This window comes from Hypoxylon fragiforme (assembly GCF_022984875.1).
Source record: "Hypoxylon fragiforme strain CBS 206.31 chromosome Unknown GGS25scaffold_3, whole genome shotgun sequence".
NCBI classification, from domain to species: Eukaryota; Fungi; Ascomycota; class Sordariomycetes; order Xylariales; family Hypoxylaceae; genus Hypoxylon; species Hypoxylon fragiforme.
The window spans coordinates 1,385,454-1,413,083 of NW_026054758.1; the positions used below are offsets into that span (position 1 = coordinate 1,385,454).

The following is a 27,630-nucleotide window of genomic DNA, read 5'->3' on the forward strand; positions in this document are numbered from 1 at the left end:
TTCCTGTCTTTCTGGTTGTCAAAACTCGTAGGTGGCTCCGGATTCTCGCCAATCTCGGACCAACCTTGAATCATTACTGTAGTCTTGCCAATTGGGATCTGTTTATACGTTACCACTACTTTGAATTATCCTTTGCAGAGATATTGCAGAGATATTGCAGAGATAGTATTCGAGATTTCTCCTCAGCATTAAATCGTACGATGGATGTCGCGTACAAGCAACACGCCAACCAGGCACGTCGAAAAAACAGATCATCTACGAACCTCCACCACCTCTCTCTCGCGCCCCTCACGTCCAAGTTTCCCCTGACCGACCCCGAAGACCTCCCCGATTTTGAAGTATCTGCGTTTCAACATAATGTTTCCTACCTTCAGGGGAAATCCGCCCCTACCACACCTAGGCTCTTGCAGTCCCCTTCTCGAACGCGAGCCAACTCACCTAGCCGCCGTCGCGCATCCGCCCATGACGTCTTGAATGCGAATCTTCCAAAAAGCAAATCTACGACCCATCTTACTGCATCGCATGCAAGACGCACTGGCCTAGGCCCATCATCTCCTCTTCCACGTCATCACGCATTGCCCAACGCTAAAGAGGGAGGCGACAACGATTGGGTACTGCGTACAGGGGCTTTGATTAGCTCCGGCACGCGAGAGTCCAAAGGCCAGGCCTGGCTTATCTCAAGAGAAAGCTCAACTAGTCTAACTGGCATGCATAACGTGGAAGACGAAGCTTATGAGAGAGAACTTGCCCGGGAAAGAGAACTTGCGAGCAGACGGAGCAGTCGTCGAGGTAGTCTGACAAACGCAGAGGAGGATGTTTTTCCCTTGACCAGTCGTCATGGAAGCCGATCACATAGCAGGATTGGAAATATAACCCATCTAAGGACGCCCGGCGAGCGCAGTGCACAGGATGGTTATTTCGGTCAAGAAGTGTCTGGAGAAGAATCCATACAAGGGCCGGATTTCGTAGGGCTAGACGAGAAGCTTGAATCTTTCGAGCTAGATACAAGCATAGAGGACGAGGCAGCTGTGCGAAGACTGGTTTATAGAAAGAATGGGGGAGTGGGTTCGTGGATGTGGTCTTTATTTTCTGTTGAGGAGAACGACGAAGATTCGGATGCTGCTGATGGAGACTTGTCCGATGGCGAGACAGAAGGAAGCCATCTTCCACGAAGTGCAAGCACCGCGGATTTCGAAGGCTTCTCTAATGTTCCAGAGGAACGAATCCCACCGCCAAAGCTAGACGAAGGTGGTTGGCAAGATGCGGCATGGCTTTTGACAGTAGCATCCAAAGTGTTGCTATAGGACCCAAGGCTGGCTTGCTGGCAATTCTCTGCGGAGAATACGATTCACTAAGATGGCATGGCATTTCATGCTATAATACCATGTCCATAAGCGGGCCAAACGCATAATGTTGACAGCTGACTGTCGCGTTTGATAGTAACACCGCAGCTGCGCTGAGAAGCCACTCCACGACGGAAGCTTGCTTCCTTTGGGCGCAAGAAAATTGGATATACATATATATGGGCCTAGCAATGATAATCCGCTACTAAGAATAGAGTATAGTCTTTTCCCCTTTAGATTGCCAACCTGCCCTTGATTTTTGGGTTGGGACCTATAGGGATGTCTGATGCGTATGTCAGAACCACGACGGCCTAAGGCCCGGGGATCCCGCTAAAGAATGACAGCCCAAGCAGAATAGCTGCAAATCAGAGCACAAACCAAGATAACCTACGTATCACAGGAGTGTTACGGATATGTCTCCCTTGCTATGATTGTGCAGCCCGACATCTCTAACCTGGATGGGCCTTTTTTAACCTCCGTACCCAACTACTAGATACTATACGTAAGGTAGGCCATCTATGTATAGGTAAAGAGATGCGGTGCGGGGAAAAAATAAAAATAAAAGCCATGGGTATGACATCTTCAGAAGCCAACCCGCAGCGAGACTCGTTCAGCTGCTAAAGTTTTGGAGCAGGGCTAGAACAATGTTTCCCTTACTCATAGTAACTGCAGCCGATCATGTGTACGATCGAGGCTCTCTCGGCATGCTGTACATACACACATAGCATACCTGCCTACCTGGAACCTGGATACCCAACCTCGCACAATGGATGGGGGTTGGACGAAAGGTGGTAGGGAAGGGTTATTAGGTACCAATGGTATGGGTGAGAGAGAGACGTGAATTATTTTTTTTTTTTTATTTTTTTTTTTGCCCTTGGTCCCGAGAACGGATGTCGAGTGACCATTAGAACTGGTATACTATAATAGTAAAAGGTAGATCAGGAGCCAGTCTACTCTACATACCATTGATGGTGGCAAGTAAAGTGTACTCGACTAAGTTGGGTCTAGCGAGTCCGCTGCTTTTGCTCCGGCTTGGGTTAGTTAATGAACTCAGTTTAGTTTATAGGTACCTATGCAATGATGGAAATATGGTGTTTTCAAAAAAAAAAAAAAAAAAAAAAAGAGCTATGCGGCTGAAAATAGGAGTTCGATGTCGGCTAAGGGGGTCGCGTCCCGATGAGTTCAACCCTGGGCTATATATGTAGATATCTTATTATTGTAAGTGAATAAGCGAATAGGATATTATCCTTTTAGTTCAATACTATAAGTGATTATATAAGTAAGTATAACATCGGGTAAAGACTGAAGATTTGGCGGGCACTAATATATGTACATACATACCTCCCTGTCTCCTCCGAGTCCTCCCCCCTAGCCAATTCATGTATGTAATACCACAAAACCACACAGCTAGACCTCGGATTAACAAATTCAGGGTATTGCGAACCCGGACTTAATTCCAAAGATCTAGCTGAAGCATATTTGGGATGGTACGTGAAATAAATTTCCGGGAATCGTCAGCTGTTCGAACTGAAGATCCCGGGATTACCCTTCTCGGTGAAGGCACACACTAATTTGTCCTACTTGATGGTATGTACACCGGTGATTGTCTACGTTAGTGTTATATGCGCATTCTTTTTGTAAAAGGGGGGGCCATGTAGGCAAATCTTTTTTTTTATCTTCGTAAATTTCTTTTATGTAAAAAGGCCCCGTGATAGCATGAACTTTACCATGTATTGTTAGATTCGGTGTTTAATGTTGATATAAGACTTTGAAGTTTGGAAGTAAGTGCTTATAGATAAGTACCTCTCTACCACGTGAACAAAAAAGGGATAGGGCTGCTTTCCAGGGTATAGCTCTCGTAAGAAATATGACTTCATCAAAATCAGATTACGTCTGCAACTAGGTAGCGTCAGCCTCATCAAAGTAAGGTACCTTACCTAGGCATGTAATATCTTTGAAGATACCTAGGAGCCGCAAGAGATCACGTGGCTCCTTGACCTAACATGCCGACATCGTGTGATATGCCCACGCGGTATCCCAACACATTTAGTTGCGCGGATATGAATGAGCAAGGCTAATCAAGACAACTGGCGCAATTCAGTTGATTCTAGATCACAAGCGACTTGTGAGCTTATTGAGGTCGGGGGTCAAAGGTCAGACATCTTTTGATATCCGAGCACTTATGTGAATAAAAAAAAGGAACTAAGACAAAGGCACAAGCGGTTGTATTAAAGCGGCATGGCCCCCCTGGTGCTGCTGCTACCGGTGTTAGGTTAGGCCAATACTGCATACTATGTACCACTAGGTACCGCATTGATGATTGAACTTGACGGTCTTGACCCCCCCACCTGGTGACTTTGTGACTAGTAGATACTAGACAGTGATATGTAGTGATAAGACTCATAAGAGAATTCGAATGCCTTACATGTAGGTAGGTATGTAGGGTACATAATCCCCTTTTCCGCCCCCTTATTGCGGCTAACTGAGTTATTTGGGAACTTCGGGAACTAGCCTAGGTTAGTCAAAGGCTCGAAGCAAAAGACCATCTATGAAATTAGTTCGGCGAATGTCTGGGTCTATAAGGACGATGACGCCGAACTTGTTATTCACTGTTATATCCGTAGGGTCTCTTCATCATTAGCGAACACTAAATGGAAAGAAAAACCCCACCTGATTTTTTATTGATCTCTCTCTCTTTTTTTTCGAGGTTTGAATACATGAAAGAGCCGCGGGAAGAAAGGGAGGGAGATCTGCTCCTCTTTTGCCCTTTTAGGGTTATCCGAAAACCTATCCGTTCAATCCTGACATTATTAGAATATGTACGTGAGTTTGCATCCATCTCATGTTTAGGTTGCATGCAGCCTTTGAGAAGAGCACTCTTGAGGTCTTTGAGAAAGTAGAGAAAGTAGATCCAAGTCTACTTAACTATTACTAGGTACACTACTAGTAGGTAGTATTAGTAATATGTTACTTAGTAATTGGTATGTAATATGTGTAGGTAGTTATTGTTCTATGGTATATGTACATATCATGCAGATAACAGGCTATCGAATGATCTTTTGAAGGTGTGCGCGGCACTGTGTGTTGTGGCACGTCACACGGGAGGGAATCCAGGGTCTGGACTATGACGTTTTCCCGATTCAAAGTCCTCCCCCCACTTGGACATCAGATGCATTGTGGGGACTCGGAAAAGCTTCGAGAATCAAACAACGTGACCAAGCCCTCGGTGCAGGGGGCGCGAACTTTGTCGTGGAGGGGTTCGCGATGAATTGAGGGGTGCACAGGCAGGGGGGGCACGAGTTACTTTCCTTTCTGTATGAATTTTGAAATACTACTAGTAGTACAAACACTTGATGTTACAAATCATTTTTTCAAATCAATAAAATACTTTATTATCACTTTTAAGCGTCCTCATTAGACTCCTCATGGCATCAAGAAGCTTTTCCTCCACCCCCCCTTAATTGTTCTATCTTTCTTTTCTTTCGGCGTGGCTGCCTACTGATTTTAAAAAGACCCTGCGTCACTTCTCACATTGTGACGAGTAAGCCTTTAAGCCTGAGACTTCTTTTAACCTTAGATAAAAGATAACGGGCCGTCTTGTATTGGTAGACATGAACATGCGTTCATCGATTCTATTTTTTTGTTGGATTTGTTCCACCAAATAGGAACGAAGGTGATGAAAAGAGAAATACCTACGGCTTTGTTGCCCTATATACTAGTATGCATATTTCCACCTTGATAGTGCCAATAATATAGGTAAGGCAATTTTGAATTCAGATATTATACATACTTAACACATAGCTGCGGAGCTCGAGGGCTAAAAAGTAACCGGACATGGTAACATTTGTAATTGCGACCTGATGTCTGCAAGAATCATGCCGTGGCTAGGTAGTTTAACTGCGTGCTGTAGCACAATGTCCGTATCTTGAGCACTCCGATTTACATGATAGCACAGCTGTGATTCTGCCTACCTAAAAGTATCCGCGACACTTTGAAATCGGCGAGGGGCATGAGACTTGAATAGTGACACCATTAATTGGTAGGATTAGCTTGGCGGGAGTGCAACTATGCAAGTCCAGGATTCGCTTGTGCCCTAAAGAGTAAAGACGCAAGCAAACCGGGGCAAATATGCAATATGATTGTAGCGCAGGCCCGTAGGGGGGAGATGCGTCAATGTCGATCACAGAAGCTTCCAGCGATGCTAGCAATGTGCTGAATGGTGGGCACACGAGCCTGGTGAGGCTTTCTGGTCTTCTCGTCACCTTCCCTCCTGATCATGCCAGGCAACGTTGACGGGGAATATTCGGCTTCATGATAGTCATGGACATCAAGTCCGGCCAAGACGAGAGGGTGGACTCGTGGAGATACTTAGTGGTACTAAGCAGCTAAATAGGCACGGGTGCTCGCCAATTTGGAAACGAGGATGACGAGCCTGTCTAATGATATCGCGCGCTCAGGGGTCCGGAAACATGTAAGGAGGAAATGCCTAGTGGTGAGGTGAGCTTAAATAAATACCTACCCACCTAGGTAGGTATGAGGTAGGACCTGGTAGGTAGGTAGGTAGGTAGGTAGGTAGGTAGACGAGTCTGACGAGCAGATGGCTATAGGTTAGATGATTAGATGGGTATGTAGGTATACAATATCATCAAACATCCATCCCTTCTCCTGTCATCCCACATTGAATCCCCTAGATCCTTCCTGCCCTCGGTTGGTACGATAGATGTAATGCCGTGTCAATCTTCTGGCGCAGGTATGGCGGATAGGGCGTAGTGCACCTCTCATAGGTGCGTTTGGTTGTTTTAGTAATGATCGTAGCCCCCAGACCCCTTCAATAGACTGGGTTTCACGATAGTTAGGAGTCTAGAAAATGGATGGTCGGATTTAGTAGAGGGTTAACCCGTTAGAGACAAACCCACTGATCCACCGACACCACTAAAATCGTTTATTTTCTTTTGAATAGGGTCGACGATCATGAGCAAGGTTGTCTTTGCTTAAAAGTCTTGAGTCTTTGCAGCATTCTTTGTTATGTAGCTTAGCTACCTAACCTTAGGGTATTTATCAGCCTATTTAATAGCGTCAACGGTGTCTTTTCTTTTTATTCTACTTGATGTAGTTACTGGGTTTCCATGTCTACATTATGTAGGCTGCTAGGAACATTGAAGCATTCATTGCACAGTTTAAGGTTCAATCAATGTTCAATGTTAGGCGGATATCCTACATACATCACTGATAGTATGTACGTTGGAAAGGTAGAAGATACCTCGTAACTACTAGGTACATGTATGTACTGCGACTCTCATCAGTGGCATCCAGTGCTGTACGTAAGGTTGCGGATCATGTATGTATTGTACCTTCCTATGTACTAGTAGCTTAAGTGCATGATTCTGCGGCAGTGACGTTGTCTCTTAGACCCTGACGGAACCCCTCAGGTACGCAAAAACTGTAACCGCCGTGCGCTGGACTTTGCCTAAGATAATCCATGCACCTAGTATTCCAATGTACCGCCTAGAACAAATTGAAATATTTACATGTATGTAGTACTCCATGCAGTACCTATCTTGTACCTAAGTTAGGTAGCACAATGCATTCCCTCACCTACCATGTTGTATCAACTTGTATGTAATGATATGTACATCAATAGTATAACATACATATGATATTTTGAGCCAAAAAAAATCATTACATTGGATCTTTGAAAATGTACATAACCTTCCTTGCCTACCTTGCCAGGCTTGCCAGGCTTGTCTACCTGCCCATTTCATATGTAAGGTGACCCAAGTGACTCAAGTTTTGGTATTTTAAATCCAAGCGCAAGTAAGTACAATACATGTATATTATTATTATTCGGCATAGATGCCGACAAGCGAATAATCTCGACTTTTAAGCAAATAAATGCATACACTGTGTGCGACCTGCTGCCCCATCACCCACTGACACCACCGACACCACCGACATACACCAACTGACATACTCCGTGCCCATAGCCCATAGCCCAAAGCCCATAGCACATAGCACATATGTAGCCCATAATCCATAACCCATTTGAACCCATAACCCAATAATCCATACATACTACCATAGTAATCCATAACCCATAACCATAACCATAACCATACCATATCCATCACTCGTTACCATTACCATTACCATTACCATTAGAATTACCCATCACCATCACTTCCCCCTTCCTACCGAAACAGACCCCACCTAAATATTCTTCGACAACACTAGAGTGGTTAAAGTCACCGCGGTTTTTTTTTTCAGAACCATCCCACACGACCTTTCTCCCAAGGCATATTCGCCCAATTTTACTACTTGCTATCTTCCGCTACGCCCATCTGTGAGTCTGGCTCATCTTGAAGGCTCCTTTTCGTCACGACCAACCCTTGCTTTGTCTGACCGGCCTTGTCTTTCAGGAGCCCTTCTCTTACAGCAGTACGGCCTGGCATCATGCCTACTAACGATCAGGTATGAATGAGGATCCACTGCCAACAAATACAAATTAGGCAAATGACTGACAAATTGTCTGCGTCTGCCCGCGCAACAGAGCGATGATGTTCATGACACCAGCAACCTACCAGACCTTGGGGATGCGATCGACATCGTGACTTTTAGTCAGATTCTAGAGATGGACGATAGTGAGGATGACCGTGAATTCAGTAAATCCATTGTCTTTGGTTTCTTTGAGCAGGCCGAGGAGACCTTTGAGAAAATGGACACGGCCTTGTAAGTCCTACAGGAATCTAACGTTTCGCCTGCTCATGGCTACTAGCTATAACCACAATTCATTTTAACACCGATCTCACCGGTTCTTTCATCCATACTATAGAAGCTAATTTGACCCTTTTCTTTTCATCTAATGTAGGGAGTCTCGAAATCTTGAGGAGCTGTACCGACTCGGCCATTTCTTGAAGGGCTCTTCTGCGACGCTTGGCCTAACCAAGGTCAAGGACAGCTGTGAGAAAATCCAGCGATACGGCAAGAAGGAAAACCTCGACGGCACACCGGAGACGGATGAGACGCTTTGCCTTACCCGAGTTACGGAGACACTTAAGACGGTCAAGGCAGAATATGCCGATGTAGAGCAAACGCTCAAGAATTTCTTCAGCACCACCTAGTCGGCGGATGTAGGACCGGAAATGGTGTTTGACCACGAGTTGTCGTGTGCGATCGACCTGAACGACCATGGCTATCGCATGAACCCTTCACTAGGTGCGACCGCTACTTAAGGACTTCGAGCATCATTAGAAATGAAGGCTGCTCGTCGTCAGAGGAGGGAAGGAGAGGCTGCCGTTAATTCTACCTATCTATCAGTTGACTTGAGATATACCCCACGCCAATTACCTCGTACTTCACAACATCGAATCATCGGCTAGAGACCAGTTTACTTTCTTCTGACAGTTCTAATGCACGCGGATGGTTGGGCGCGAACCGGTAGACGATAAAAAAGAGTATGATCGTCAAGGCCGGTCTTGGGAAGCAAAAATGCTTCATACGATCAGACATGCAAATTGCGCTTCCTACCTAATATATCTGTTTTCACCTCCGTGGATCTAACCCAAGTGTTTTTATCTCGTACCGTACCTCATACGTTGGACTAGGAGTGCCAAACCCCTCAAAACACGAACCAGGGTTTCCCAATGTCTGCTGGCGGGCGTTTATTGACGTACTCCCCTACGTCATATTTCTCATGTTCATTTCGAGATCTTGTGACGCAGGACCGTCGGTGCTTGTTTCTCCGTACGTGGCCAATGCAGATCGCCGGCTTCAGGTCTAGAGTGATTTGCAATAGTTATGGATTTATCCTTGTAGTGAAGTATTGAGTAATGCCCAGGCTTTAGACGTACATGTATGTAAGAAGCTACATACTACTATGTACTACATATCTACCTAGGTATGTATGTACCGAGGTAGGTAGGAAGAGACCTACTCTTCTTTAAAGAGCATTCAGCTTACACGTGGAATGCCTAGAGTGGTTGCAACTTAATTTCAGGGTCCTGAGTGCCTACATATCAGGCAGATTATACAGTACCTTCTCAAATCGACAAGTTAACTTATAGCTATATGTAGGTATCATATTACGATATCCGGTGAGTCTTCTTCGCCGAGACGATCTATGTACTCAGCCACACACCTTAGGAATTATAATATTTCCACATCAAATTTCATTTGCTTCACTTGATTTGAAGCATAAAATGTATGAGCAAGTATATACTTTCGTATTCGCAATGCACGAGGTATGTATGTTTTGTTGACTGATTCGCAATCATCAGACCCGAACCTCGCTTGCAGGCCGCATACATATGTGCCTACCAAACCTACCTGGGCAAGTTGCATACCCAGCAGGTAGATTCAAACAATTCACTGAATCGTCAATATGCCGCCACGACCATCACCGACGCATTTCTTATGCTTACCACTTGTCACGGGAGCATCTCGCCATCAACTTTCGGTAAATCTATCAGCTTTCAAGGCGGATGTGACTAGCCCGGAAAGCTTTGCTATACCGGAGCAGGCTGTTCGGCCGCTGGGGACGCTGCACCTAACCATCGGTGTCATGAGCCTTCTTAAGGACGAAGAGCGGGAGAAGGCGGTGGCGCTACTGAAGGAACTCTGCCCGAGTAAAATCTTAGCCAGCATTCAAGCAGCTGTTGTAGCTCCAACTACTGCAAGTTTGGCTCAAGAAGCGAACCAAAAAGGCAAAGAGCCATCGGGTCCGTTGCTATCCATAACACTTAAGGGCCTACACTCGACGGCAAAGAAGACATCGGATGCCTCGGTGTTGTTTGCCTCGCCGGTCGACACCGAGGGCACGCTGCTGAAATTTTGCGAGAACCTGCGGTCTGCGTTTCAGGAAGCCGGGTTGATGGCTGTGGAAAATCGGCCGATGCTGCTACATGCCACGATACTGAACACGATATACGTCAAAGGGAGAAAAGGGAAAGGCGAGAGGAGGTCCAGGAAGCTGACGATCGATGCGCGCGGGATATTGAGTCGCTACGATGACTTCGTGTGGATGGAGGATGTGCCGGTTGAGAAGATCGCGATTTGTAGGATGGGCGCAAAGAAGCAAGAGGACGGCGATGAGGCGTATGAAGTCGAAGCAGAGATTGACCTGGTTTGATATACAGTGGTTAGTATATTCAAGTTCAAAGTTACCAGACCTACGTGGTAAGGATGAAAATGTTGAATATTCAATGTTTAGCAAAAAAAAAAGATGGAATTGACATTTTTAAAGTTAGGGGAGTGTTCAAGGCCTTATGTCGTACATGTGCTTAGCAGTGCTAGTACATAGTTACATTAGGTAAATAATACTTGTACATGCATGTGCCCATGCATATAGGGTAAATCGATTACATACATCCGAACTTGAGCCGCCACTATAGGCAACATTTTAGGGTATTCATTTCCAAGGTATGTAGTAATATATACATACATAGTTATTTGAAGTCCTGTAAAGTAACATCATACTAACATGGAACCTCGGAGACTAATTAATCAAACTGCCACCTACAGGCACCGAACGCTATAGGCAACTGAATCCACTTCGCTATTACAGCTGAACTTGCGCCAGCCTCAGAACATCGGTCTTTTCTCCGTTCGCGGCTTACGATTAGTAACTTTCTCATGGTGCTGCTGCTTTTTATGTGAGGGGGGAATGCCAGGCACCAGGACAATGTGTTTATTTAGGTGTAGCTCTCCACTTTCGACACCATGAGCCCACCAGAGAAGCGCCGCGGAAACAACTCCCATCCCATTCGCTCTCCAGCTTCGTCACGAAACAGTATAATATCTCTTCCTCCTCGCGCGCAGCTCACCGGTGGTGCTTCTTCGTCGCCATCACCTGGCCCCGAAAATGACAATACCCACGAGACCACGAATCAAGTAAATAAAGACAATGGTGGTGCGCCTTTAGCAACCAAAGAGAAAGAGAGTACTTTACTCAAGGAGAAAAACGAGAAAATTACAAAATTGAAGGAGGAACTGGATATTATTGAAGTAGAATTCTCCCAGGAATTGGATAGGCTCGCCCAAAAGGAAAGCGAGACTGCTAGTTACTGGCAGGCAAAGTATTCGAGCCTTAGCCAAGAACTCACACAGGTCTATGCAGAGCTTCGAGTACTAGGCGCTGAGATGGACGCGAAAGAGGCCGAGAATACCAAGTTGCGTGAGAGGTCGGAGGTACTACAAAACGAGCTAAACGAGCGTAACGACGAAATTCATTCTTTAAAACGCCATATCGCTGGGCTAAAACAATGGGTCAGCACTAGCACCACGAGAGGCGACCAGACTAGCGATGAAGAGTTCGGGGATTCCATGATAAAGCTGGGGAATGGCTTGCAAAATTGGGTTATCGTACATTTTAGACGAGCGAAGCTTGGTAGGATGCGTCAGCCACAAGGCGTACATACGATATGGTTGAACATTCTGAACTAATCAGGTTCTAGACCTCACCCATGTAGACGAGGCAATTCTCCACGACCTTGCCGAACTGGTTCCCATGTATGGACAGCTTGCTGCATCGGCAAAGCTGCATCTACTGCAGAGTTTAGTTTCCAGCATCTTAGTGGAGACCATCTTTAACGCCTATTTTGTTGGCCTTACCAAAGTTCGCGCCGACCAACTAGCACAGGTAGAAGAATATCTTGCTTCTCTCAGTAGGTAGCACTCTTTCTGATACTAGGATTCGTGGGCTGACCCTGAAACAGGTTCAGTTGAAGCGGTAAGCCAATGGCGTGCCATGACGCTTACAATGCTTCGAAAGGAGGCCACGCAGAAGATGCAGGAAGAAACGTCAATGTCAACTGAATCCGTCATCTCCAGGGTTAATCATATCCTGGATGCGATCACCGATGTCAGCGCGACAGATGCGCGGGATCATGCACTTCGCACATTGGTGCATAGCTCGGTTGAACTCGCACGTTTATTGGTCGTGCAAAAAGCCACATTCAAAGTTCACATGCCTAAGATAGATGCGCACCAAAAGACGTTGTTTGAGCTATCTACGATGGAAGACATCGGGGCCGAAGACGAGGAAAGTTTAGCAGGGCGCGAGATATGCTGCGTGACTTTCCCCGGTATCATCAAGACGGGAGACGAGCACGGCGGCCACCCGCAGTTCATGAATGTCGTGGCAAAGGCCCGGGTTCTTTGCAACCCCGAATGAAACGAGGTCGCATACTACGACCAGAACCAAATCAATAAGCAGTGACTAAAACAAGTCGATGGATAAGAATCGAATGACTTGGGCAGGAATCATGGGTATATGTGGCGTCCCGTGGTCTAGTTCTCGATCTAGCACTCGATCTAGCATGATATTCGGGATTTGATCGTGGACAACACACAACACACAACACACAATATATAACAAAACATTAAAGGGATGATCTAATAGCTTGAAGTATCTGCGTACCTGCCCAGTGCCTGCTCAGTACCTACCTACATACATACATACGCATACATGATAGTATGAATTTGTAACGGGGTTTACAAGCACAACACATCTTAAAGTGCAGATACTACTATGTCAGCAAGGGGGGATGCTGGGGTATTGGGGGGGTAAAAGGAGTAAAGACTCTAAAGAGAGGGAGAGGGAGAGGGAGAAGGGCCAGTAACGGAGCATGAAAAGATCGGAGTGGGCACGGGAATGAGAGAAGAAAGTGGGGAAATCTGAGGAATGTTGAGGCTCTGCGGCTTAAAATTTCGGCCGATCCTATTCCCCCCATTAAATCACCCAGTCGATTCTCCATCGATCGCACCTATTGCAACAAATTTGGTTGTATGCATGTCTTAGTCGATATCCCATGCAGACGCATGTCTATCACCCCCCCTTACCCTCGACACGTACAAGCAATCCTGTCGCGCGATATGGGACGCTATTCACTTTTTTGACAAATCTTGACGAATCTTGACGAATCCCTTCAACGAAGGGACGAAGGGAGGAGGAGGAGGAAATGGAAAAACCAAGAATAAAAAGCCCCAAAGGATGACTGAAAAAGCAACCACCCGAACAATCCCCTGGTCCTCACCGGTGTCGCAAATAACGGCTAACTATGGAACTTTGTACACTGGGGTTGTTCCCGTCTGACCACCGGATCGGCGTCTTGTATCACTCGGGATTGTCTTCCCGGCTTCCAGATATTCTAGCTTCCTGATAAACTGCCAACGTTGGCAAACAAGCTGTATTAAATGCTGCCAGGAGCGGCTACAGAAAACCTTCGTTTTCAAGACTAGCGAGTAAAATCTCGAGACAAGTTTGTGACACTTCGGTAAAGTCGACCTGAAGCCGGTACTGAGGTAATCCCTATCACCTCCTAGCTTCGTCTTTATGTTGTAGACTAGAAAGGCTTTGTGGCGCCTCAGGGGGCAGCAATTTATCTACTAGACAGGAAGGATGTCATCAGCATGACGAAGTAGTTTAGCTACTCGTCTACATATGTAGTAGGCAAGCTAATCTACCAAACTCCTATCAGCTATGCCTACACGTCATACAAGACGTTCGTTTTGAGGGAGGTATCTCTGAGGCTTGGTATCACGACGCTGCAGCGTAGACCAATTATTTCAAGATGTAACCTTTGGCGGCAATTCGCGCAGCCGCTAATACCTAGAATATTCAGAGGCTCCAGATCCGTCCGATAGGCGGGGACACAAATCGTCCAACAACCCCAAGCTAATCACGCGACACGAGATCGAGTTGGGCTTATGGTGTCTCTTAACACAGAGTTAACACAGAGTTAACACAGAGGATACGCGGCTATAGTCGATATGACAAGGGTGTGACGAATTCTCCTGCGTGGTCTTTCTGCGCTTATAGCAAAGCAAACTCTTTCCGGTTCAGATGACTCTCACACCCCCCCACGACAATCCACTTCTGTAGACCCCGGTTTGGGGTTGATTGGTACGGGTGAAACTCATGGACCATCTAGCCATCGGTTATGATCCTCACCCCCCCTCCCCTTACCTAGTTATGAATTCATGAGATGGTTAGCATCGTAGCAAGGCCGGAAGATGAAATTGATTGCCGTCGGCACTTTCACGCCACGCTGCTTCCTTCCAGTGGAATGCTGGTCCTCGGATGGAAGCTCGGATAGTCGTGGTCCAAGAATGCCCCCCATGCTTCATGCTTCTTCATGCTTCATATTAAGTGAATGGTGTCACTATTTGTTATCCGCCCAACGATCACGACAAAAACCCACATGCTGATATGGCACAGCTGCAGGAAATCCAGGCTGGAAGTATGGGTAGGGTGGGAATTTGGGGGGGCAATGTGGATGGGGATCAGGATCATGCAGCAAAACAAAGCCCGGAGGGTCGGGTTGCATATTTAGAAACAGACGATGGTGGGTGCCGATGCCCCGGGTAGTGGTTGAAAGTCCAATACTCGAATTTGACGTGAGTCTAATAGGAGGAGAAAACAAGACGCAACAGAGAAACAACGACCCCTCATCTACCTTTTTTTTTTTTTTTTTTTCGTTTCTTTTCTTTTTTGCTTTTTTTTGCTTTTGGGATTTTGTTTCCTCCAATATTTCCAATATACCTTTTCCAAATTGCCAGTTAAGAAAAAGTTATAAACTTACCTTGACCCCCAAGCTCATCTAATCTTGAATTTCCAAAAGATCTTGGAAATTCCCAAAAGTTTTCAACTTCCCCCCCTTTTCTCATTTTTTCTTTTCTATCCTAACCCCCCCCTTATCATATATCGTTCTTGCTCGGGATCGACAAAACGCCGGCCGAATTGGTATTTTGCGGCCCGGTGCCTAATGCCCAGCGAGCTAGACTCACTTTGGATTATTCGTTCTGCAAACTATTATTTGGAGTCTGCACATTCGACAAGGCGTCACTGACAGCTGGTTACTGTCGTCCAAGATATATATTCATTTTTCAGTGTGGCTAGCTGTACCACTGCTGACGAATTTCCAAACAAAGCTTGGGAAAATAGAGAAAAGAAAAGAAGAGAAGGCCCTTGGATCCTTGAGTCGTATTCTGTTTAGTCTAGTCAGGTTATAGTTGCGTGTGTGAAATTCCGTGTCGAAGTCGTCGCCCCAATATCATATGCAACTCCCGCAGATCCAGCCCCCAACAGGATCTGATAGGCCATTACCTTATTTGTTGCAGCAAACCAGGTTGGACAGCACCTCCTTAACTGGCTTGGTTGTAGCAGCTGTTGGTTCCGGCGATATCTTTTGGATTGGGTACCAACTCTTCGCCATACAACGGCGACTCTTCTCATCGCAATTTACTGGCCAACATGGATTTCGGATCCACTTCGACCGCGGGGAGTTATTCTCAGTATACTGATGCCACCCAATACACCAACGGGTCTCCATACACCGGCTCGTCTCCCGATACTGACTATACTCGGTATACCGCCTCTACCAATGGCTCCTTTTACAACATGTATCCCAATCCGGTAGCTGGAACTGTCATCCTGCCGTGCGAATTTGTCGGAATTGGACCTTGTGATGTGAACTTCAATTACGATGAGACCGAAGCCTGGATCGAGCACATAATTGTGGAACACCTCCGGGACAGACTTCCAGCCAAGGCGAAGTGTTGGTTCTGCGATACGTATGAATTCGACGTCAAATCATCTGTGGCCCGAAACGACCGTCGCGTGAACTTCGATATGCGGATGTATCATATCCGCGACCACATCATAGACGAAGGCATGACGGCTAATAACATCCGTCCTGATTTTCACATGCTCGACCACTTGTATCACCACAGATTAATAACGGAACAGCGCTATCATGAAGCAAGGAGATGGACTGAAGTGCCATGTCCGCACTCGCAGATAAGGCATATACACCCTCCCGGCTATGAGCCGCCGGAAAGGCGGCGGCAGCGGGAGAATGCGAATAAGGTCATAATAAATCATGATAAAGATGACCGACGCTGGAAAAGAAACAATGACAAAAAGAAGCACAAGTAATTCGCAGTCTACCGAGGGGCGAACTGAGACGAGAGAGAAGGGGGAGGGGATGAGAGAAAAGAAGAAAGAAGGAAGAAGGAAGAAGGAAGAAAAGGCTATAAGCATATCGGAAATACCCAATACATACCCACAAATGGTTCGCGAACCATCGCCCCCCTCTCTATGAATTTTCAGGCGGACAGCCGACAAGGCAACCTTTCCTATACATGGATACACCATACACCATACACCATACATCATACATACATACATACCCACTAGGTATCTTTACCTAACCTCCCTAATAAGTTAGGTACATCTCTCTCACCGACTTGACTCCAAAATCCCTGCTCATCTTCCGCCCCAAAGCTGGCCTTGACTTAATTACGACTGTGACCCTGATGTTTCATTTTTGGCTTTTTCTTTTTCTTCTTCTTCTTCTCAATCTATATGCCTCCCTCTCCCATGAGGGCCTTACTACAAAAATAGGAGAAGGGGAGGGGAAGGGGGAAACTTATTGCCTTGTATGGTATTGTGTTGAAACATGGGCGGTGCATGATCGGAAGTGCACATATACTTTCACTGCATCATGCATGGGGCAGATCAGTACCGACAAGGCAGAATCGTGCTGTGCCGTTCAGCCTTACAGAACGCCGGATTGCCCAGTCTGATTGTGCTTGCAGTCCGTCCGATGCGACACAGGTGCCATGCAAGGGAGCATGGGCCATTAGTTCTCTGCCGGCAGCCTTGTTCTTTCCATCCCTCCCTCTCCCCGGAGGCGTCCGGGGTAATGCACCTTTGTCTAGGGCGCTTCGATCCGTACACACACACGGTGCTGGATCGGGACGGGTAACGGCATTACCCGAGCGGCGCGGGTGACTGAGATATATGAAATGAGACCCTGAATCTTTTTTTATTTTTTATTTATTTATTTATGATGTTAATTTTATTATATCTCCCCTCCGCAGAATATACGCACAAGATATCCCTTTTACTTAGTTTCACCATGTCACGACTTTTATTAGCATGTACCTACGTGGGTCTCGGCGGCTGTTGAGATATTTGTTGTTGTTCTGGTTGTTGCACAACGTACCTACATACGAATGAATGATCGTACAAGCAGAGTTGAGCAAATCAACCTGAAAAGGTAATAATGAAAGGAAATGATAGCACGTATGGATGATATTAGATGTTGGAAAGTTGACTTGAGTCTTTTTTTTTTTGGGGGGGGGGGGGGGGGGGGGGGGGAATCTTCAGCATCGGAGGCGCGCAAACGAAGGGAGACGCAAGAAACTTGAGATGGGTATTTTGGTTGTCTACTCGTCTAGAATAGCTACTAGGTACCTTGGGCATATAATGAAATTCCTCTCTCACTCTCTTTTTCATCTCCCTCGCCTTCTCACCGCAATTTTCGTCCCCCCTCTTTCTAGGGCTGTGAATGTAAATGTGAGTGTCAATGGGTGGATGTGTACCATAGTGGCGAAGCACAGCGGCTTCGCCTCTTTTTATTTTGAGGGTGTATGGGACCTACATTGTGCATTTGTTTGCTAGCCTGTACTATGTGAAGTAGTGGCTAGGGGGTATATATCAGTTGCTTCGCTGGTTCTGCAAGGGGAAGATGTCTATTGGGATGGGTACTAAGGAAGGTATGTAGGCACCTCTTATGTAGGTAGTGGAGGGGCCGGCGACGATGATGATGATGATGATGAGGATGACTAAGTACTTGCATGATATTACTTCTCGTTGCTTTCTCCTTGTCAGAGTAGCTGTTACTTACTTACCATTGGGAGTGGAGGTAGGTAGGTAGGTAGGTAGGTATGTAAGCAAATCCCCCAAGAAGTTCCGGATTATTAGATTGGTTGCGCCTTTTCGCCCCCCCCCCCCCCCCCCCCCCCCCCCCCCCCCCCCTCGGTAGGTGCTCCTAAACTCATCAACCAATCAAAGGGGAGGGAACCTAATGCGGAGGGGAAAGGTAAGGCGGGAAAGTATAGGTAGGTAGAGAGCCCTGGAGGTATGTATATGTATGTATGTAGATAGAGAAAACGAGGCAACCGTCCGCCTGGCTGGATGATCGGGGGGGGAAAAGCACCACTACTACTCTAAAAAAGACGGCTGGCTTGCTTGATAGGTACCTATACATACCTACATACACATACATACCTAGGACACATATAAAGAAAAATAAAATATAAATTAATCTTCCTCGGATTTTTTAACATAATTTCTTTTAGATAAGTTAGGCACCTAGGTACTAGGTAGGTAGATACGTAGGTAGATAGGCAAGTAAGTAGTAAGTAACTAGGTTACATAAGTAGGTATAGATGTAAGTCAAACAACATCAAACATTACGCTTCAACCCAGAAGAAATCAAAAAGGAGAAACCAAAATATCGGTACTTATAGGTGTTTAAACCTCCCCTTTCCCTCCCCCCAAAAAGCGCCGAGCTGAAAAACTACCCACCCAGTGAAGAGGAGGAATTAAAATAAAGAACCAAAAATACGGCAATTACTTCTTCTTTAGCCTGCTACTTCTAATCCAATTCAATCCAGTACAATACCGATCAATCAAGTATACCTCTTTTCGACCTTTTGAGATTTCCAAACATGGTGAGAGATGACATGGCGTGGCTGCTTTGGGAGAAACCAAACCAAACCAAACCAAACCTATCCTCAGTAGCCTTACATGAGCCCAAGTATTCTGTTCTCTTTCTTCCCCCCTTCTATCTCTACAGAGTCTTATTAGATTGTAGACGTGCCAATCCTAATGAAACTCAGCTTCCACGCGACCGTACCTAATACCGTCGACCTTGAGCTCGAAGCCGAGACCGGCGCTATCGACGATCATCTCGAGGGTGAAGTCGAGGTTATCGAACTCAACGCCCCTGGTCGTCGTGAGTCGCGTAAACAGGCTGCTGGGCACCGCGCTCAGGTCCGTCGTCAAGGTGCACACGTGGATGAGGTCGCGCGAGTACGCTACTGGTGGCTCGTCTGCGTCCGACGCGATGAGGTCGTCCGTCACGATGAGCGACTGCCCCGGTCGGAAGTTGCGCGTGTAGTGGAACGCGATCGGGGATAGGGGGGATATGGCTTCGCCCTAATAAGGGGGGAGGGGGGGGGGAGTAAGTAAGTAGTACGGTGATGCCGTTTATAAAACAAAAGGAGAAAAATAACAGGAAAACAGAAAGCATAAATAAATGCTAAAATGAAACAAAGGGGGAAAGAAGATAAGACGTAGAATTACTCACCTTAGCGATATGCCACTGCATCCGGTCACTGACCATCCAGCGCTCCCACAAGGGGCTCCAGTACCTTTCGTTGACGGTATGTTTCTCTTCGTCATAAACGGTTGCGTAGGACGTTCCATAATGCATGCGCGCCTTCCTACTAATAACCATGTTGCCCTCGAGCCCGCGAAGCACAGCACCTCGGACCACTGCTGTCCACGCGTAGACAGGCTGCATGACTTCGATATTGTTACTGCTATCGAATGATGCTGCGCTAGATGTATGGGTTGGCCGTTCCGTGTACGGTGGCGGGGCCGCGCTCGTAAAATGCGCCTTTAGCCGTCGATAGAGATAATCACTCTGACCGAAACCGCCGACGAGTATGATACCGGATACGATACCTCCCCTGGTTCGGATGGTGTCTACCTGACCTTGCACTAGGTCGCAAACTTCCTTGACAACAGGCTCAAAAATCTCCTTGACTTCATCAGCTGTCATGACCAGGAACCCAGAATCGACCCGGGCATCTTCGTCGTCGGGGAGTCCTGGGAATCTGCAAGATATGAGCGAATAAGTTCGGTATTGTTTAAAGAGTGAGTAACTTACGGAACATTGACTTCTTGGTATTCATCCTCGTTGAAGTTTCTCTTGACAAACTCCTCAAAGTATCGAAGACCCATTTGCCACGTCTTCGCCTTTTTTGTCTTCATCTCCTCAAATCGGCTAGGGCCTAGTCGGCTTCGGACATGTTCTTCGAATCTATAGTTTAAAAACGCACTTCCGCAGAGGCCACCCGTCCCGACGGCTGACTCTTCTACCCTCAGCGGTTTCAGTGAGATGATTTTATAGGCGATCAAGCTACACAGCCAGTTAGTCATCGACCCGGAATGCATCAGAGAATTGTAGAAAGCACCGACTCTACCGTCCCACCACCAGCATCGCATACCACAAAATTATCTCCCACGCTAAGATGATTTGGCTGGATAGCCTTGAGAGTGTAAACTGCAGCGGCCTCAGGTTCGCTAACCATCTGGATCTCCGACTTCAGGCCCATGCCAGCCTTCTCAGCGGCTTGCAATGTCGTGTTCTTTGCGGCATCGGACCACACAGCTGGACAAGTCAATACAAAGTCTACATTGGTTGACGCCATAAAAGATTCGCCGTATCGCCTAGTGAGGGTATCCATGGTATGTTTATAAATCTCCGTGAGATAGTCGCTGACGGCATCAACTACTGTCTTGTGATACGTCTTGAGTTGCGTGGCTGTCTCCTGAGGACTAACGTAGAAAGGGAGTTTTTGAGATCGATCGAGAAACAGCTTGATACATCGCAACCGGGACTCCTCCGGCTTGAATTGAAACCCCCATTTTACTGTAGGAGTAGTCCCTGGAGGTGAATTAGGGGGGAAATCATATGATATCTCAGTAGGAACCTTGTCCGACGTGATGCCATTTCCTCCCGGCCACGTCTTGATGATTTCGATATCATCTGGTGTCGACGTATATACTGCAGCTACTCTGTCCTGCTGTTAGTCTGGTCCTACTTGGGTAGTATAGTGTAGGACTTCTGAGCTATCAAGTATTGCTCTAGCTCATTACTATGCGCTACTTCTGAGAATATTGTGGATCTCATCTCTATGCCATATTTAAAACGAACATTATAAGAATAGATGAGCTAGAACTTACCCGGAGAAGGTGGTGCCAAAGTCAACACCAACTATCAGGCGGTCGTTGATGATGAAATGACTGCGAGCGGGTTCGCGCACCGGGCCATTGACGGCTTCTGTGGACGATGGCGGGGTGTAATTGGTAAAATAATTTCTACTAGCCTGATTCCTTAAACTCGGCGACGATCGAATTGGCAAATTGACATTCATGGTGCCGCCTCTCGTTTCGCCTGTCGTAAGAGCCCAATCATATATACTAGGTATCGATCGATCTTTGCGGCCCTCACTTTAAACCGCCCTCCTGACTAAGGTGATGTGCCGTTATGTGCCTTCTAAAAGGACGAGCGCTCGTGCGGCAAAGGGTAAATGAGATAGCTGGAGGTGAGCCGAAGAAAGAGAGCCGAATATCCGAAAGAGAGGGAGAGAGAGGGAAGGGGAGGGAGGAGGGAGATAGAGAGATAGAGAAAAGGGGTAAAGGTATAATAAATAATGAAAATGATTATAATGGTTATAATGTGAAATGTCAGGTAAGACTTAAAATCGCTATGTTGCTATGTAGGACTTTGAAATGAAGCGCGGAGTCGTACAGCCGCCTCCGTCCCCATATGTGCATATATGGGGCCGTATGCGTCTATAAGTTCGGATATAACTCTATACGTAGTAACCTGTGGTAAACTAGTAGTTAGGTTAGGTAGGTTAGGTACTATGTAGGTACTAGAAGCCTTAGTAGAAGGAGGTTTCCCAGAAGTAATAAAGTATAATAATCATGAATTCCCCTTTAACTTTTAATGTTTTGATTTGGGGAAAAAAGGAAGGAAGGCCTCCCAAGGTAAGAATATATATAAGTAGTACGTAGTAGTTAGCTATTTCGATAATTCTCGTTGCCTAGACTAAAAATGTAATATGGATGTCTTCATAACCAGAATGGCGGGAAGATCGTAAGTACATTAGGCAGGTACTTAATATCCTCTTATGATAGGGCTGAAGTGGTCCCCGACTACCTACATATGTACATATTTACTACATGTATGTATGTATAGTAAATACCCTTGCGCCTACATATGTACTTACATGCACACATCCAGACAACTAACTCATGCATCAATTTTTGAAATCTGGCCTACATCCATGGATATGATATATCACTTGATTTGCCGTACAAGATATTTATTTCATAGGCACTGATTCATGAATATTGTCAAGCGAACTGATTGCGGGCTGATGATGCCCTCTGGTATAAATATTGCCGTGTATATATAGGTACCCTTTTCCTCCAGTTGCTGCACCATATATGGACAAACTATTGGGGTAACGAGCCTCCAGAGAGATAACGCGTCTAAAACTTGAACTCAGCCACGCAGGACTTCCACCATAGGTAATTCCAAAATCAAAACATATGCAGCTTAATATTTTTTTTGGTACAGTTGCTCAGGCTTATTATAAATAAAAAAAGAAGCCTGGTCGGGACTGTCCCTCTCAACCCTTCCTCCACAATCGCACATACTCCGATCAGTCTTTCTTGCCATCAGATGCAATCAAGTAAATATGACACGGACCATCCACGTCTAACAAAAGAAATCATCTCATATTGGGACAGCGCCCTTCTTTTTTTTGTTGAAACCTTGTAAATCAAGTCTATATTGGGTATTCTCGAAGATAAGTCGGCCGAAAACACATTATTAACCGGCCTAAACTTCAAACCAGCTGTCGGGGGTATTTGAGATTCGAGATTGTGACATTGCAGAATGAAAAGATCAGATGTCGAAAGAGGCTCCAGATAGGCGAAGTCAAAATCGACGCCAAGATCGTGAAATATGCTGGAAAAGAGAGTTGCGATATAAATGCCGAAGACCCACGAGAACCATAAATCAACTCCCAACACCGTGCCATGACGAATAAGTGATAACACAACCAGGTACAGAAACGCTTTTTAAAACCTATTACCAGCAGCCCAAATGCTTGCTGCTGCTGACGACGCCCATTCGCTCTCATCGTAAGGGGGAGTCGGCCACTTCGATTGGCCTTCTCTTCCCAAGTTTTTGTTCAAGTCTAATGGTTTTGGCGTCACCGACTCATGCCCATCCGCGAACAGTATAACATTTCCACTGGCGGATGGCGATGGTGTCGGGTATGGATTCGAAAGCCCAAGGTTACTAGCTGATTGACGTAGATTACCCTTTCCGTCCTTCTCAAGTCGTTTCATTGCGCGGTGGGTCGAGTTCAGCACTTCGTCTAGTAGCTCGTCTTCTTCGTCCAATGCGTCGCTTTGCACGCCGTGAGTTGCCTGTGCTCGTCTTGTTCTGCTGGAGATTGGTCCTGTAGTACGGGCCGCTCCGATAAGATTATCCACAGACCTGGGTTGTTGATGCGGTAATGAGTGATGTCGTTTCAGGTTTCCGTTGGATGTGGTCATGTGAATGGGTGGTGCGGGAACACCCAAGTCATGAGGGTCTCGCAAAGTCCTGTCTAGCGATTCATAGTTGTCTACCTTGGTAGTTGAACCATGTTGATCGATAACCATGGAAGACCTATTACTAGCCCAAGGCCCACAACCCGCCTGTGCTTCAACGTCTTCGTCATTCGTCGGCGACACTGGAGTTTGATGCCGGCCAGAGAATCTCCTCGCCCGCTTCCGAAGATGGGAGAAGAAACTTTCCTTGTGTCCACTTGGGGGCGATGCAAGCCCACCAGTGCCATTTAGGGCGCGCTCAGCCTGTTGCCGATGTATCTCAGCATAATGATTCGTACCCGACTGTACAGATAGTTGTCGGCCAATCTTTTTGGCCGTCTTCTCCTCCATAGCACGTTGACTTCTACTGGCATAGGAATCGTTGTAAGATGGAGCTCGGTTTGACGCCTGGGCAGTAACAGCATCTGAAAGAGGTGAGATGGGCCGAATCGTGGGCAGGATTGGCATCGGCGCAACGTTGGATGGGCCATTGTTCCACGTGGTTCGCTTACCTGGAGCAGGTCGAGATTTGGCAGCTGCAGCGTCATTTACTTCCGGCGAATGAATGGGCGACGGACGTGGTGCAGCTACTATGTCTTTTACGCTAACCGGGGCAGTTGAAGCGTCCGAGCTATCGTTTCGACCGATCAACGACTTTCTAAACCATGACGGCTTCGATGAAGCTGGCGTCGTAGAACCGGAATCCTTTCCACGCCCTATGTCGGATTGTTTGCGGCCAAGTATTCTGGACGCAGACGACTTAGGTCGCAACGGATCAACCGCATCCGTGAAGTATTCGTGAGCCAATGCTTGAGTCGACGTCGGCCTAGCCTTTGGATCCCACATAAGACACCACGTCACAAACTGACTGAGAGAGGCAGGCCATTGAGGAGATTGAAGTATCGTGTCCATCGCGTGCGGGGCCATCTTGGGGAAAGAAAAGCCTAGTTTGCCGGCCAATCGTGTACCTTCCCTCCAATCTCCTCCTCCTACGCGAGCACCCGACTTGTTGTACCAATTACCAGGACTTCCCATGATCTCACAAACTCTCCAAACTTGATCTACTTCATTACCTCCGGGGAAGAGCGGCTTTAAAGTTGCAATTTCCACAGCCATAGCACCGACAGCCCAGATATCCACTGGAGCCGAGTATTCGCCGGCCCGCAGCAAAACTTCGGGAGCACGGTACCATCTGGTTGATACATATGTGGTATACGGTAATTTGGAATGCGTTTCCCGTGCTAGGCCGAAATCTGCGATTTTTACTGTGTATGCCGGAGGTGTAGAAGGCGGTGTCATTAAAGCCGAATACCGCCTAAACGAATTAACAGAGTCCTGGTGTCCAGATGTGGTTACGAGAATGTTCTCAGGCTTGATGTCGCGATGGAAGAAGTGGTGTGCGTGTATGTGCTCAAGACCCTGCATAATTTGGAACATGATACTCTTGACGCTTCCGTTATCGAGGGCCTTGTGGTCGCGGGCCTTCATGAGCTGGTATAAGTTCCCTTCCATATACTCCATGGCAATATGGAGCTTTTTAGTAAAAGGATCGAGGAATATATCCAAGGCTGGGACCAAATGGCTGTGTGGTGGAAGTGTCCGTAGAAAGACGACTTCGCGGAGCTCGAGGCACGGCGTGAAGGACTCAAATGTCTTCTTCATAGTCTTAATGGCAATCTAGAGACACAATCAGTTTAATGAGTTCCCTTTTACACACCACACGTCTCTACCATAACTTACCACAGTGCCACGGCGAGCTACACTGGCGCCTGCAGTCCTCACCCTTGCCAGAGCTACGCTACCGAAACTTCCATCTCCAATTTCCTTCAGGACTTCAAACCGATCCTCGAGAGCAAGTCCGGCCGCTCCCTGTGAGGTAGAAGACCCTCGATGGGAATCGTGTGTGACCGTCATGTTGACCATTGCGTTGTCTGTTTCAACTTCGATTATAGATAACCAATTTCCTTGCTTACCCCAAATTCTTATCCCACTGCTGGAGACAGGTATGCCCACCTGTTCACGTACAGTCTCTTATATCCACTTGATAGCTCTCTACAAGAGCTGTGTTGATTTACCGGTGCATTCAGTTTGGCCTCAAATCGTCGAGATCGGATAGAGAAAGGATCGGTATGGGCCAGGAGAGTGTATTTGATAGACCGGATAATAGGTAAAGGTGCCCCAAGAGAAACTGTACAAACACACCAAGATCTAAACTAGGGGGGGTAAAAAAGGAAAAAGTGCAAAAAAAGGAACAAATAGTAAATGAAATGAGCAGGAAGAGAATGGATTAATAGGGTAGCTTCAATAATTAAAAAGGGACAAGGGGGGAAGTCGAACCAGTACGTCGGAGAGCGGGTCAGCAAGGCGTGGTCAAAGCTGATGTTGTATATTCCCTTTTAGTAGGGAGTAGGTGAGTAGGGGGTAGAGCTTCTGGAATTGCAGCACGCTCCCCTTGCTAGCGTATTAGATTTCGTTGTGTCGGGTCCAAGGGAGTGACGGATTGACGATTTCGTCGTTAATGCTTGTTTAAAAAAAGAGAGGATGCGAGATGAGATTATCAACGGTTAGGATATAGTTTGTTTTATTGGTTTTCTTTTCGTCTTTAAAACCCCAATTTTTCTCCTCCTTTTGCAATATGCTGCCGTGATTATTTCGCTGCGCCGATTTGTGCGTATGTACTGTGAAGTGGACCAGAGGTTCAATGTTGTCGCAAATCAAATCATGAAGCGGGAGATCTAAGAAAAAAAAGGTCGAAAGAGGAACCAACGATACAAAAGAGGGCTGTGAGAACTATGTAATGGCGATTAATTGGCCCAGCTTTGCCGTTACGTATACAGATAGATTCCTCCTCGTATCTGAAGATGAGCGAAAGCTGTTTAATTTTTGAATCGCTAATAAGAAAAGAGAGTAAAGGAGTGAAAGAGAAGAGAGGGAAAAAATGAAGAGAGGCGCGGGTCGAATTGAACGGTCGGATGGGATGGGATTGGATTGGATTGGATTTCGAATGAATGGACGAATTTTGATGGGATTGGGTTGGGTTGATTGATTGAAGTGATTTCAGAGGTGTTTGACAGGTCCCCTTCTCTACGCTAGTCACTCAGATTAGGAACACTAGAAAGGGTCAGGCAGGGCATTGAAGGGGTCTCTAAACGGACATGGACCTTGACATCTTAGCATGAATAAACTTCCCCGGGGGTGGCATACCTACTGGGATACCTAGTAGGATACCCAGTAGGACACCCAGTAGGATACCCAGTAGGATAACTACTAGGTACATACATAGTACTATGTAGCATTTGATGATATTCAGTATTATTCACATTTCCAATGTTGTACATATGTACCTTTAGGTAACATACCCCAATTTCGTGAGTACATTAGTGCACATATGTACTTCATAAGCACATGTCGGGTTCAATGTTGGATGTAAGTGAAGGATATCAAGAGCCAATCTTAGCAATTTGCGCCTAGAGCCAGGGGTATTCAAGATACATAAGTACCTATGTAACTAAGTACATACTAGGTAGTTAGATGATCCGTAGAAAAAAGAGGAAATCTTTGGTGAGTTACAATTCGAGTGGATTCTCTTTTCTTTCTAATTTTTTTTTTTTACTTACTTAGTTTAATTAGCTATGGTCTTATTTTCCATTTTGGTCACTTACGACATCATGCCGTCTTACCAACATGAATTTCTTAGTAACTTATGTATATCTGCTTTTGGTGTACCACAACTTAACTAAGAATCCTAACGTTGCCAACTTGCCAAACCGATTGGATTTCTTAGATCATTGATTGAAGCGATACAAGATGTACATACATGTAATTGACAATTGCATATTAATACATAAATCATCATTCGGATACGCCGTTGTACCTAGTGTGTCATCTATCTACGCTCACTGTGTGTTTAAAACAGGGAGCACCAGGTCTAAGTGGCCGGTAACATTTCCGGCCCCCCATTAATTATGGGTGTCACAGGGGGTATTGAGGTACGAAAAAGATGATAATGAAGAAAAAGCACACTGTACAATACCTGCC

General features: G+C 46.2%; 8 protein-coding genes across 8 annotated transcripts; 5 read left to right on the forward strand and 3 right to left on the reverse strand.

Moving 5' to 3' along the window:
• Positions 1–40: 40 nt before the first annotated feature.
• Positions 41–1,808, forward strand: GGS25DRAFT_176849 (uncharacterized protein). The gene has a single exon (XM_049256600.1). The coding sequence runs from the start codon at positions 201–203 to the stop codon at positions 1,302–1,304; it is 1,104 nt and encodes a 367-aa protein (XP_049118762.1). The 5' UTR covers positions 41–200; the 3' UTR covers positions 1,305–1,808.
• Positions 1,809–7,091: 5,283 nt separating this feature from the next.
• GGS25DRAFT_480929 (uncharacterized protein) lies at positions 7,092–8,069 on the reverse strand. The gene is made up of 3 exons (XM_049260128.1): positions 7,891–8,069; positions 7,760–7,811; positions 7,092–7,683 (listed from the first exon to the last, which is right to left on the reverse strand). The coding sequence occupies exon 3, from the start codon at positions 7,466–7,468 to the stop codon at positions 7,184–7,186; it is 285 nt and encodes a 94-aa protein (XP_049118763.1). The 5' UTR covers positions 7,469–7,683; positions 7,760–7,811; positions 7,891–8,069; the 3' UTR covers positions 7,092–7,183.
• GGS25DRAFT_519293 (histidine-phosphotransfer domain, HPT domain-containing protein) lies at positions 7,794–8,461 on the forward strand (the record flags this gene model as incomplete). The annotated part of the gene is made up of 3 exons (XM_049263679.1): positions 7,794–7,811; positions 7,891–8,069; positions 8,209–8,461. The coding sequence occupies 3 exons, from the start codon at positions 7,794–7,796 to the stop codon at positions 8,459–8,461; spliced, it is 450 nt and encodes a 149-aa protein (XP_049118764.1).
• A 982-nt stretch (positions 8,462–9,443) lies between these two features.
• GGS25DRAFT_176958 (kinase A anchor protein) lies at positions 9,444–10,684 on the forward strand. The gene has a single exon (XM_049256601.1). The coding sequence runs from the start codon at positions 9,721–9,723 to the stop codon at positions 10,465–10,467; it is 747 nt and encodes a 248-aa protein (XP_049118765.1). The 5' UTR covers positions 9,444–9,720; the 3' UTR covers positions 10,468–10,684.
• A 373-nt stretch (positions 10,685–11,057) lies between these two features.
• GGS25DRAFT_519295 (uncharacterized protein) lies at positions 11,058–12,510 on the forward strand (the record flags this gene model as incomplete). Its single annotated transcript, XM_049263680.1, has 3 exons — positions 11,058–11,724; positions 11,792–12,001; positions 12,053–12,510. The coding sequence occupies 3 exons, from the start codon at positions 11,058–11,060 to the stop codon at positions 12,508–12,510; spliced, it is 1,335 nt and encodes a 444-aa protein (XP_049118766.1).
• Positions 12,511–15,267: 2,757 nt separating this feature from the next.
• GGS25DRAFT_177125 (uncharacterized protein) lies at positions 15,268–16,565 on the forward strand. The gene is made up of 2 exons (XM_049256602.1): positions 15,268–16,265; positions 16,340–16,565. The coding sequence occupies exons 1-2, from the start codon at positions 15,592–15,594 to the stop codon at positions 16,374–16,376; spliced, it is 711 nt and encodes a 236-aa protein (XP_049118767.1). The 5' UTR covers positions 15,268–15,591; the 3' UTR covers positions 16,377–16,565.
• Positions 16,566–18,894: 2,329 nt separating this feature from the next.
• On the reverse strand, positions 18,895–22,063 carry GGS25DRAFT_480946 (actin-like ATPase domain-containing protein). The gene is made up of 5 exons (XM_049260129.1): positions 21,163–22,063; positions 20,395–20,994; positions 20,084–20,335; positions 19,499–20,030; positions 18,895–19,347 (listed from the first exon to the last, which is right to left on the reverse strand). Exons 1-5 carry the CDS (start codon positions 21,351–21,353, stop codon positions 19,015–19,017), a joined length of 1,908 nt encoding a protein of 635 aa, XP_049118768.1. The 5' UTR covers positions 21,354–22,063; the 3' UTR covers positions 18,895–19,014.
• Positions 22,064–23,073: 1,010 nt separating this feature from the next.
• On the reverse strand, positions 23,074–25,515 carry GGS25DRAFT_513314 (kinase-like protein; the record flags this gene model as incomplete). Its single annotated transcript, XM_049262870.1, has 2 exons — positions 23,074–25,269; positions 25,333–25,515. 2 exons carry the CDS (start codon positions 25,513–25,515, stop codon positions 23,074–23,076), a joined length of 2,379 nt encoding a protein of 792 aa, XP_049118769.1.
• Between the last annotated feature and the right edge of the window lie 2,115 nt (positions 25,516–27,630).

What these genes read in the sequence shown, in the direction of transcription:
- GGS25DRAFT_480946 (XM_049260129.1), bottom strand. Translation starts at nt 21,353, where the DNA reads ATGAATGTCAATTTGCCAATTCGATCGTCGCCGAGTTTAAGGAATCAG. An exon ending in GCTGGTGGTGGGACGGTAGA is followed by an intron (nt 20,336 to 20,394) that starts GTCGGTGCTTTC and finishes CTGGCTGTGTAG; the next exon opens with CTTGATCGCCTATAAAATCA. An exon ending in TACCAAGAAGTCAATGTTCC is followed by an intron (nt 20,031 to 20,083) that starts GTAAGTTACTCA and finishes CATATCTTGCAG; the next exon opens with ATTCCCAGGACTCCCCGACG.
- GGS25DRAFT_177125 (XM_049256602.1), top strand. Translation starts at nt 15,592, where the DNA reads ATGGATTTCGGATCCACTTCGACCGCGGGGAGTTATTCTCAGTATACT. An exon ending in AGAAACAATGACAAAAAGAA is followed by an intron (nt 16,266 to 16,339) that starts GCACAAGTAATT and finishes AGAGAAAAGAAG; the next exon opens with AAAGAAGGAAGAAGGAAGAA.
- GGS25DRAFT_480929 (XM_049260128.1), bottom strand. Translation starts at nt 7,468, where the DNA reads ATGGATATGGTATGGTTATGGTTATGGTTATGGGTTATGGATTACTAT.
- GGS25DRAFT_176958 (XM_049256601.1), top strand. Translation starts at nt 9,721, where the DNA reads ATGCCGCCACGACCATCACCGACGCATTTCTTATGCTTACCACTTGTC.
- GGS25DRAFT_176849 (XM_049256600.1), top strand. Translation starts at nt 201, where the DNA reads ATGGATGTCGCGTACAAGCAACACGCCAACCAGGCACGTCGAAAAAAC.